The 12,568-nt window shown below is 40.7% G+C and overlaps 1 protein-coding gene across 1 annotated transcript in view; it reads left to right on the top strand.

Annotated features, from left to right (window-relative positions):
• The first annotated feature begins 1,723 nt into the window (after positions 1-1,723).
• Positions 1,724-12,568, top strand: part of LOC105678951 (proprotein convertase subtilisin/kexin type 4-like) — a 210,539-nt gene continuing 199,694 nt past the window's right edge. The window contains exons 1-2 of the mRNA XM_012378683.2: positions 1,724-2,046; positions 8,150-10,160. Coding sequence (XP_012234106.2) covers positions 9,915-10,160 — 246 coding nt within the window. The 5' untranslated portion in view covers positions 1,724-2,046; positions 8,150-9,914. The remainder of the gene's footprint in view (positions 2,047-8,149; positions 10,161-12,568) is intronic.

The following is a 12,568-nucleotide window of genomic DNA, read 5'->3' as shown; positions in this document are numbered from 1 at the left end:
AGTCAAATGTCCTAATTAGGATCTCTAAGCAAATTTTATTATGCAATTATATGCCAATAACGAAATCGATAGCCATTTGAATACAATAGATCAATTATGCTGAACTCTGATAAAGAATTGAACATTGAGAAATCGTTGCGGTCTTTAAATTAGCAATCGATTTCACAATTAAATATGAAGTGCTTAAATTTCGCAATATCGATATCACAAAAGTAGATGTTTACTAATGAAATGTTAGAAGATATTAGTCATACCGGTATTTGCATAATTTCACTTTAAGACATCGAATAAATGTTTTTGTCATTGGATTAGTTGGCATTAACAGTTAGTAGGTTAATGATATTAACGCCAACTTTGACCCCGTTCCAAAATTCGTTGTGGAAGTTTCCAACTCTTGCGTACGCTTCCTTATTCAATAATGCACGGAATTAATATCACGAATAACGTGAATAAATAATCATGAATATTACTTGCATGAATTTATAAATTTATACAAATGCGATAAATTATTATTTTTTAAAGAATATAAATTCTAACTGTGTCATGTTATATGATTCCAAATTTAAATATATAAAAATGTGCGATAATACAGCAAAAATTAATTTCTGAAACTTATTAAATAAATATAATTGAATGCTCTGGTAAATTCTGAAGTAATATTTATCATATAAGTATTTATTGAATAAAATTATTTTTTTTTGTTTTAAAAAGAAAACAACATATTTCAAGACTTCACGATATCAGACTTGTATTTTATAGATCGATAAATTTGACAGAGCACACTCCAATATATCTCCGCGCGCGTAACGTATACTGTCAGATATATCTTTATTTGTGTTTACCGGCGCGTTTGCGTGACATTACAGCAAAATAATTATTCCAATAAAGAAACCACGTTCTCCGATAAGAGATATCGACGCGAGATAGAAAATAAAAATGGAAATACAGTGAGTAAAAAACTTTGGCCGCATATCCCGATATTAAAACACTCCATTTACCGGGGCTGACCTACATATCTTTATTCGCATTTTTACATAGTCGTTCAGCAAAACCGTGTTTTCCGCGGCTTGAAAGTCATTTTGGAAAAGAAAAACAGAACTTTCGGCGAAAAAAAAGTGAAGTCGCAGAAAACCGCGACAAACAGTTGCGAGAGAATTAAAAGAGAATTGCGCTACAGTGAACTAAACAAAAGGATTGAGCAAGAAAGGTCTACAGGTTAAACACGGGAATAACGATGTATAAAGAAAATCAAAACCATCGGGTTTGGTCGTGCCGTAGCTCCGATACTGGCATCCGCCACGTTCGCTCGCTCATTCTCCCATTCGCCCTCTCGTTCGCGCATTCATCCGGCGGACGAGAGAGAGAGAGAGAGAGAGAGATCACACACGGCATGCTAGCGGGAGGGGCTCGGAGAATGCGAGCGAAAGAGAGATAGAGAGAAACCGCGACGCGAACTGAAGAGAGATCGAAGTAGATTGCGAGAGAACGGAAAGAGATGGATAGAGAGACCGAACGCTGCATAACGCTAGTAGACGGGGAAAGGTGCAGCGCGGGGGTGCACCGAACCATCGTGAGATGGAGAGTAGGGATGGACCACGGCGGGTCGAGTCGTCGGCGCGAAATGGTCGGTGGGACGCGCGGGAGCATGAGAGGGGAGCGCGCGCAAGTGGAAGAGAGATGGCAGTAGAGGCACGGCGGAACGGCCCGACCGACCGACCGACCGTCCACCAGTCATCCGTGCTCCGTCGTAGCAGTGAGATCGCGGTGGAACGTTCGCTCGGTGCGGTTATATGCGCGCGACGCCGACGACGACGGCGGCGACGACGTCGTCTGATAGTTTGCACGCGGCGGTGTTCGCGGCGACGCGGCGACGAAACGAGACTCGGTTTCAACGGCGAGGATTCGCGAGGCCGCGAGCACCAGGCCAGGCATTGGGTGTAGTAAGCGCTTCGTGCACACGTCCTCTCGTCTTCCGCGTTCCTGCTGGAGCGGCGAGGCGTCGACTGGAGTAACTTGGGAGCCGGCAGCGAAACGGGTGCGGGAACGGTGAGTGCTTTATTTATTTGTTTGTAAAAAGGCTCGGGCGCGCGCGAGCCTAGTTGCACCGATCGGCCGCAAGTCACATGATCTTTTGTGTCGCCTATCGCTCCGAGGCGCGCGATACCGTTAGACAGTTTCTCTCTTTCTCTCTCCGTGGCCGTGACGCTGATTTCAGCTGCAATCGTGAAAGGTTTCTCGCCGTGTTTTATGATTGCGGCTAAGTTCCCGCATAGATTGTGTCTTTGGGAAAGAAAGGGCTTGTTCTACATGTAAGGTTACGTGATGTTCCGCAGCGCGAAGGTCAAAGAGTCGCATTGCTTCGTGGAAATGCTGTTGCAAGTTCATATCTGGGTACATATAAGGTATTGTTTACGTCGCAGCGGCGAAGTCGCACGCGCTCTTCCATGTTTAAAGTCACGTGACGGTCAGAGTCACGAGACTCGCATCACGTGCGTCGGCCTTCACGCGGGATACCTTGTTAATTTTGAGTTATTGCACGCACATATGTATAATGTTTAACATAATCTTTTTAGACTTAGTATTTATTTGCACATACATATTTGTCTCTTTTTTAAATATCTCTTCTCATTTTCCGTTTCTTTTAACATAATTTTTCAAGATATGCTTTTAATATTAATGTTAATATTATAAATCTAAGATGTTGCATAAGAATATATAAGGACGAGAAAAATGTAAAATTCGTAATAAACGATATTATAAAGAGTAGCAAGAAATAAGGAAATAAAAAAAAGGCGGAAATAAAATACAATTACAAATACTTCATTACATTGTACACTTTATTATGTACTTTGTCAATATTAATATATCGCAAGTAGTAATATTCTTTATTACGAGCTTCTTTAGAAAGCAATATACGAGAAAAATATAAAATCTAAAAGTAATGAGTAAGCATAAAGAAAAGGAATAAACAATTTTCAAGAAATTAATTAAGAATTGGATGTGTAACTTCTGGCATCGACATTTTTAGTTTATATATATATATATAATGCTTTATTCCTACATCTTTTAATTATACTTTCAAAATCTAATATCTTTTTCTTCTTAGTTGACAATTCTTGACAATTTTTCACTTTTTTTAAAATGAATTTATTTACGAAAGTCATAATGGCTCAAATCTCATGTTTCTCGGTGTATCTCAACCAGTTCCAATTAATTCGCTCATCGAAAAATATCCATTTCTCCGGAGGGAGAGCGAACACGGCTACCCCCGCACGAGTTTCATGGAGCGATGTTAATTTGCAATGCGGTGTTTACCGATCGTGAACGCGTGGTTGGCCAAGAGAAAATAAATTCGTCCGTAAATGCAGGCACACCAATCTCTTTATTGCGGCTGCGCGTGTATTTTTCGGGATTCGCGATATATGCGATTGGGAAAGTAATTTCGTTCGATTGCATTTACCGAGGTGGAACGTTTCCGATTGCGACAATAATCACGACTCTTCCTCGCGATTATCCGCATCTCTGGACACTGTACTAGGAATATCGATGTTCAGTAAAAAAGTGCAGAAAATGTATTAAAATTGTATTTCCAAATAAATCTGAAAATAATTTTTGCATAGTAAAAATTTTTTGGGAATGATTGAATATTTCGCAATTAAATTTGAAATGAAAATTTTACTTAAGTACATTTGAAATTGCCAAAAATATATTTTCTTCTTTTCTTTTTTTATTGATTAATATTAAAATTTAACTTAAAATTTCAAATTGATTTTAAATCCTGTAGTTTAAAAAAATTGAGTCGCCGTTTAAATTTTCTCATGAGGAAAGTTGTTCATCGAGAAAATATGTTTCTGTAGTTTCACATGCAGACTTCACGGAACATCCTGTATATCCGGCGTTCTCTATCTTAACAAGCTGGTTGAATCAACCGGTTTTTGCTTATGCTAGCCAAGCATTTTCTCGTTACGATGAACTACGGTCGTACCTCGGCAATATCTGACCGCAGTCGCTTCCTGTTACAAGAACGACCTTGGCATCGCTTCATTTTAATAGATTGTTGTACGACGTATCGAGATTTATTTTCATTACTAGATTTTACTGAATTTAGAGGAAGGGAGAGATAGAGATAAAGAGAAATTTTAAGTATCAGAAGAAAATTCAACGTAATGTTAAATTCAAGTAATCTTTAACACATGACTTTTTTTTTTAGTACATTCGATATAATATCGCAAGAAAATATATCATTTATCAAAAAATTCGGCGCATCTCAAAGGAAACCGTCTAACAGTTAAACTTTGCATATGCTATGTTAATGAGAAGGTAAAGAAATGATAATATGAAAAAGCAAGAACGGTTTATTTAAGAAAATTTGTGTTTGAACTTAGAATTATTTTATCAATATTTTTGACAGTATAAATTATTAAAATAGCTGTTTTAATTTCTTCGGTTTTGTTATTGCGTAGAATTTGCATCGGATAGTTTGCATTGACGACACCGTTTTATTTTCATATTCGTAATACATTATTGATGAAGACGTACAAAGTTTCACACCACGAATAATATCGTCTACAATAGAACGGCTGCGTTTCACTTTACCATATGAAAACGCTTGGTGTAATTTTGAGATGCGTGTCAGTGATACCCTTTCGCTGTTTCGAGAACTAAAATCTGTAACGAGATATGTCAGACGGTTTCTGTACATCGAAGGCGAATTCATCTCAGTGTTGTTCCATTAACAATGCGTCGCAAATATATATGCTCGAAAAATAGATACGTTTGCTTTGTCCGTAGCCAGAAATTTTTCCTGAAAAACATGTGTATCCTCTTTACTGATCGCGCATCTCCATTAATGTCCATTAATAATCCGTAATCGACCTATTATTTTTTGAACTGTCCCATTTTGTCGGCATTGTTTTTAATGTATCCACAGATTTTTGTTTTGTTTTTGTAACGCCATGGCCGCTCGGAAAGCGTGTTAATTTCTGTATCACGCTGAGCATCGAATGCGAAATGAGGATATTAAATTTTGCATTGCACGAAAGATACAAAGATTTATGAGAAATATTAAAGAGTTTCGAAATAATGTAAAAAAATAGCTTTTACATTTTTTTATGTTTGTTCAAAAATTATTAAGATTGTTCACTGCAATGATTGGTTTGTGTTTCTTTTAATGTCCGGCACGAATGAAATTGCGATTGAGGTTAAATTTTTGGTAAATCTGGTTGAAATTAACTAGAGAACAAAGTGTTAAGGGCGCAGGATGTACATACTCCACCTTTTCAAATAAATATCTGCAACTCCGAGCTGGCACTCGGGGAATTCCGCGCTGCCCGTTTTTCTCTGAAACCAACCGTCCAACTTTCGAATCGTGCGCTATATCTTCATTACTCTCTATTACGTCGCATAACCGGTCATCCAGCACGACCTCCGTAATTTCACTGTAACTCAAATATAACTAAATGTTAACTCAAATGTTACATTAGTTAAAAACACAAGTATAAATTGTTCTCCAAAATTTTGTATTCTCTCAAATTTATACCTCCGCAAATTTGTGTCTTCGTAATGTTTGAGTATAAAATAGTAATTTTCGCTAACAATATGTAGCAATATATTATTACATTGTTCTAGCAATATTTTTTATTAAATATAATTTTGCAAATTATACTTTTGTGAAATTGAAGGATATTATAAATCCTACAAGTGAATCGTTGAAAGAATAACATGGACAATTAAGATACTAATTAATTAATGTGCAGTTAAATAATATTCACTGATTTGTCGATTTTGTGCATCAATGTTAGAAGTAAATACGCGGAATTAAATTTTTAAGCTGAAATATTGAAATTAAATTTTGAATTAAGATTCCATTGATGTAAAGTATATTTGTGTTTATCGACTTCTCGATCCCTCGGTCGCTGGATGAAAAGCACCACGAGGCATCGTCGAGGCCGCGCGGTCAGGTAGAACTCAGGTACTTTGAGGTATCTAAGATGGGTTCGCAGTGATCATTTTCCAGCGCGGAGGTGGTCATTATACTCGACGATAGATCCCGCGCGGCCTCTCTCGTCTATTTCCGTTCGACCGTTGATTCGTTTTCGTCGTTTCAATGAAATATTCGCCGACGAAACTTATATAACCGACTTGAGTGACCCTTCATCGCCTCCTTCTACCCCACGAATGGCAGTTTTACCTTCTTTTATCTCAAAATTTAAAAGAGAGCCGTTGCTGTCGTCTCGGCTGGTTGGTCGCGCCGGCTCGGCTATGAAGAGGATGAAACGACAAAGAGAAGCCCGACACAAAGTGCGAGAGGATTGCGAGAGAAGGGAAAGGCTGGTGTCAGGGATGAAAAAGGGGGTGGGTTGGGGAGGGTAGAGGGGGGAAGGGTTAGTTGGATAGACGCGAGTTGGCTTAAATTTAATTCACTTCTCTAGCAACCCTTTTCTATTCTCTCTTTATCACGGGAGCGACTTCTATGGCGGGATGGATGGAAAAAGGGGGTAACGAGGTTGGTGGAAGACCAACTCGCGAATGCAATTTCCTCGAGGTACGAGCTGGATGTTCCTGCGGGTTTGCGACTGTCCAGGCCGACCAATGTCGGATCCTTTTTCCGGCGGCTGACTCGCCCGGAAGGTCCTTTGAACGTGACGATAATGCGAACCTGCGAGCACCTCATTTCACTACGAGAGTTTATAACGGGTGGACTAATAATGCTCGCGCGGGGGGCTGTAGACATCGTCTGAGTATGATTCTCGCTTCCTTGGATGGTGAAATGGATTGAAACTTAACAAGTTCTCGGAATCTTGCAAAATGATTCGCTGTAAGGAGAACTGCGATGAACAGAGCGCGTTCAGAAACATGAGCGATGCAGAGAAAATTAGATTAGATATAATATTACAACAATTGCAAACATAATAATGTTCACGAAATTTAATTTCCATTTCAACAGAATAAAAGAGAAAAATGCGAGAGTAAATTCTAAGGATTCTGTAGATAAAACAAGATTTAATTCTAGCAGATATAAACAAATTAATAAAATACTTTTTTCGATTATTATCAGAGAATAAGTTTTAATGCGTCATTTTTAATTAAAAAATACTTTTATTCATATAAATAATACAATATATAAATGTAGTCATACAATATCCATTAGCAATTGAGTGATAAATTATCGAAATGCGTTGGGTAACAAGCAGAAAATTTATTATCTCATTTTACGATGCAATCGCGTGATGATATAGTAGCAAAAAAAACGGTCTCTTTCGAACAAAATTTTCAATATATTAAAAATGCGAATATATATACATTCGATTTAATCATGCATAATTGATGGATAGCGCGTAAATCATACAGCGTAGCAAAAATGTGTTTTATGTAAGAGCTTACGAATCGCGACGGATTAATTGGACAGTACGCCACATTAATGACGCGCCTCGTCAAGAATCATGTAACAACGTTGCGCTTGCTTCCTGCGATTTTGATTCTGCCGACGTGAAGTAGCCGAGCGACTGTATAAAAAATTAGCTCTGATTCATAACGGGAAATCGGGTCACGTTGTACAACGAATGCAATTTCGGTCGGATACGAGGCGAGGACTATTCCGCTGAGCCGACGCGGATTTTGCCGGGCCGAATTCTTTTTTTTTCTCCATATGAAAATGCTGACTGCGCGGAACGTTCCACAAACGTGACGATAATGCAAAGTACAAATCCTTGGTAACATGATGCATCGTTAACGATGAAGAATGGATGTTATGAAACACGATGAGACGCACGCGATATCAATATTTTCAGCGGTCTAGTAGATTTTGACACGTTGAAGCACGTTGATTTTGAACCATCGACTTTCCCTTGTAATTGTTTTAAAACTACTATCGATCGTAGTTTTAAAAGTTCCCCGGCTCTTCTCGTGAAGTTAATATAAAAATTCATAAATCAAAAACTGACCGACATCTCAGGCTTTTAGTGAGCGCGCGTAGTGTACTACATAGTGTACCGAAAGTTGTTTTTGAGATAAATTTTTCGTGATGATCGCCCGGCACTTTCGACACATAATTCATAGTTTAACTTAAATTTCGCACAGCGAAGTATTCAAGTTGAAAATTTTTAACCGGTAACTTTGACTAATCAATTTTCGTCGACATCATTTTCAGCTCGAGACCTGTTCTGAAGGAGGCATCTCTTGCCTCTAAGCGCGGACCTTGGCGGGACACCTCATCATTCGTCTCCTGCGGTGCTCCCAAGAGAAACGATGCGACGCCCGATGACGTGATCGACCTCTCGGTCAGCTACGCTCGCCGTGACCTCGTTCGGCTAGCTGGCCATTCACTTGACTTTTCGTTGCTCGCACTAAAATCGAAGAGCGGAACGAGGCACTGAATGAAACAAAATTGAGTGCCTCGTTTTTTTTCTGTTTTGTTTTCGGAAGAGGAATTGAGAGACGACGAGAAGATTTTTACGGGAAAAGGCATCTCCCGAAACATCCGATTTGTTGATGCTCGAAATTAGAGAGGATGTTGTGCGAGAAGACGTCGAAAGCATGAGAATATATCTGCGACGACAGATCGTACGCGCGACAGGACGAAGGGCGAACGATTGAGATGTGCGGCAGACGGATCGTACGTCGCATGCTTTGCTGACATCCGAAGAAAGGGACACAGGGAAACGGAATTCCGAAGGTATGACAGACCCGCAAAGAGCGAGACAGACTGACGACGGTGGCGCGAGTCACTGAAACGTGTCGGTGGAAAAATTCCACGCCGGCGAAGCGCACGCTTCCGCTACACTTGAGAAGGGAACAAGCGGAAAGACGATCCATCAGTAAGAAACAACGTACGCAACGATAAGATTATCTCGAGCTGATTATCAGAAGAAAGAACGAGATGTGAAGATATGAAAGTATCTATCGGCCGAATGGAACTACAAAAGTGGACGGACGAGGACGATCTTCGCGAGGATTTGAGAGCAGATCGCGCGCGAGATCTCTCGTCGAGCGGAAGAATCGGAAACAATCTGAAATCTGACGAGAATCTACAGGCTAACTCATTGGAGTAAGAAATATAGAACATTCTACGAGAAACAGAGAAAGAGAGAGAGAACGATGTCGATTCTCCGCGGTGCTCTTTGAGGCTGCCGCGCCTGAATCGAGAACGGCCTCGCGGTCAGCGTGGGAGAAGGTCGCGTTGGATGTCCGCGCGGCGTGGATATCCTCTAATCGGGAAGGTCGTTCGCGATCGCCACAGTGACCGCGCGCGACGGCCAGCATCTCCGGCCGCGACGTTATCATCGTCAGGATCATCATCGCGTCGCTTTCCCCACCCGTGACGGCCACATGACTTGACGATCGCCCCCTTCTCCACCCGCTGCTGCTCCTCCCCGAAGACGACGGCGGCGGCGGTGGTGGCGACGACGTCACTACGACGTCGACGTGGACGATAGCGCGACGAGGAGTCAACGGCTGACAACGCGGCGCGGCACGGCGGCGGCAGCAGCAGCAGTTCAGTCTTGCTTAAAGCGAGTGACACGCGCTGTCGGCGATTCAGTCAGTCGCCGGCGGTCGATCTGCAGGTGTGAGACGAGCGTGGGTGTCTGTTTGGTGTATTCAATAGTTGCGCTCCTGGATCGTCGTCACGTGCGCATATGCGCATTGTCCGCAGAGGAAGAAGGTTCCGAGTAAAAGAATACCCCGAAGGGTCGTCCGAGAAAATAGAAAGCGGCGAGGGAATTGAAGAGAGCGCGTAAAAAGTTGTACCTGTTCGGGACTGTAGATCCTTCCTATTTCGGGCAATCGTGGTGCGTCGTGACGATCGTAGTGTTCCTCGTGGTGGCGCGGTGTTACCGTTGTGTCACTGCTACAAGCGACGGAAACGGTGGCTACGGTGGCGGTGGTGTTGGTGGTGGATATATATATAGTGGTGGATGATAGCGGTGGCCCGCGAGGGCGGCAAAACTGGAGCAGCCGGTGACGATCGTCGTCGTCGTCGTCGCTGCAGCGGAGGAGCTATCATGTGCACGCGGCGGATTCTCGGACTGGCGGTCGTGGCCCTGCTGACTCTCGGCGGTCGAGCGCGCGCGTACACCAACCAGTGGGCGGCACACATCGATGGAGGAGAGGAGGTGGCCAGGCAGGTAGCCGAGGACTACGGCTTTCGCTATTTGGGCAAGGTCAGTGCCGCAAGCCCGTTTCCGCATGCGTACGATGGAACTGGGTCTTTTTATCTTTTATTATCCGATTATTGAAACCGCACGCTTTTTTTAGCGCAAAAAAAATCTTTTGCATGACTAAACTAATCGGGATTACGTTGCTGATTTTTGCCTGAAACGGATGTCCGATCCGATTGCCTTCCGTGAGCTCGAGCGCTATTCTTCAATTAATCGACCGATAAAATGAAATGAAAAGATTATGAGGTTTGATTATTGGCGAATAATGGATGTTATTAAAACATGGCAAAATTGATTCGGTTACGTTTCAACTCGTGTAACACGATGCTCTCTGAATCCGATCAATTAACAGTACAGTTAATAAAAATAAAAACACGCAAGTGTTTGTTAATTGATTTGTTGAGAGTCAAAGTATTGTGTCGCGTGGAATAAACAAGATTTACCACAAAGTTGAATTATACAATGCGTTCAAGATGAGGCAGGATGGAATTTAATGGCACTTTCTTCCAGGCAACAATCAAATAAACGATCTACGCCATTTAGTCGTTCTGGCGACTCGATTAGTATACAACATCGCGGTTAAAATTACGAGATACATTCACTTGACTTTATCAATGGTAATTTTTAATGCAAATTTAAATTAGACAGTTCTGTTCTCGTACGAAGAGAATGGAATAATTCGATATTTGCGATGAGAGAAAACGGCTTCGTGCTTTAATTAACTACTATTTCAATTATTTGAGAATCAAGAAATATGGAGATTATCCAAATTAATCTTTCTTATAAAATGAATTAAATGTGCGAATTGAAGATATTTAAAGAAGAAATATATCTTATTATTATAGCCGGAAGCCAAATATGCAATTAATAATTGTTAAATGTGTTTTTCGATCAATTTGTTTATAAATATTAACTTTCTTTCCAACGACGATATTTCAAAGAAAAATGTAATCTTCATCAGAGATTACTGCTATAATCTACAAATTTTATTTCTATATTCTTATTTGAAAAAAAAAAAATTGAGAAATATATATAGAGAGATTTATTTCTTTCGCTTTTCGATAACATAAAGGCCTCAAAGGAGACCTTCGTATTACGAGATAGCGTTTGAAGTCGAAAACGAAGAGCTGAACCCAATACATTTCCCACTGATAAATCTCGTGCGGGATCTGTACTCTGCTCTGAGTTAAATAGTATAAGCCTGTATATATCTCCAAATTGAAATCCTCATGGAGCTCTCTATTATTTTATTCGGTTCCGCCTGTCGATACGATTCTCATCCTAAATGAATGCGATTGACAATTTCATTATTTTTGTTGATTCGACAAAGCGTCAGCTTTATTTTCCATTTCTTTTCACGCAGAATCAATTTTTGATAGCATATGAATATTATCATTATTATTCTGGATTTAAAGGAAACACTGAATTCAAAATGCTGAATTCGAAATCGGGACATTCGAATCTATCGCCGCCGTGTTTTTCGTGCCTTTTTGCATTCATCACAATGGAAAAATTCCTCGTTGCTCGCTCATGTCGTTTCATCATGCCTTTTTTTTTACCGCGGCACGCAATAACGACGGAAAGATCCGCATAGTGCATTTCGTTAATCCGTCATGTAATAATCCCGGATTGCAATTTGTCCGGAAAATTATATAACTCCATTCGAAAGAGAGATTTGGTTTTTAGATCCCGATTTGCATCTCCATCGTGACTTCGATTTAGCAATCAAAAATCGGTAGTATGCAAAACACACGATGGATTTGCTTGGGTGTATTTTATAATAATACTTTTGGAAAATATTTTACAAGTAAAATTTATCAACCTATGGAATAAAATTAAAATCTCTGGATTTTTGACATGTTTTTAAGGTAAAATTACAGAATATCAAGCGTAGTTTGCGTTGTAAAATTCTTAGTGAAATTTAAAATTCCGTACTTGTGGAATTGAACACAAAATTATTCGGAAAGTTCTGTGGACAATCCAGTGCGTTACAATTGTGTCGCCTACCAGACAAGATAATGATTCAATCCTGATTATAATTGAGTCTTCTCGAGAACAGCCGATCGCGCACGCTGACGTAAGCCGCGATGACGTACGCTTTTGTTTCAGTGACCGTGAAGGCCGCGATGTAGATTCTACTGTCGCAGTTATCGAAGATAAAGCGGACACTATGTGTCTGCGGAAATTAACCACCGCGACAATCTCCTTTCTGCCTAAATAACTCGTCGCGGAGAATCGAATTCGCTATCTTCGGTTTCCACGTCGGTTCTTCTTCAATCGAGTCCAATCGCGGTGGACTCCAATTTGGGAAGCCGCGCACGGCGCTTCGCCGAAATCGTCGATGAAATATCGTGCTCGCGATAAGACAACCCAGCCGGGAATACCGCGAATATCGAGCGTGGCTGGAAAGC

The sequence above is a fragment of the Linepithema humile genome, chromosome 3 (genome assembly GCF_040581485.1).
Source record: "Linepithema humile isolate Giens D197 chromosome 3, Lhum_UNIL_v1.0, whole genome shotgun sequence".
Lineage (NCBI taxonomy): Eukaryota > Metazoa > Arthropoda > Insecta > Hymenoptera > Formicidae > Linepithema > Linepithema humile.
This window is presented reverse-complemented; position numbering and strand designations above follow the sequence as displayed.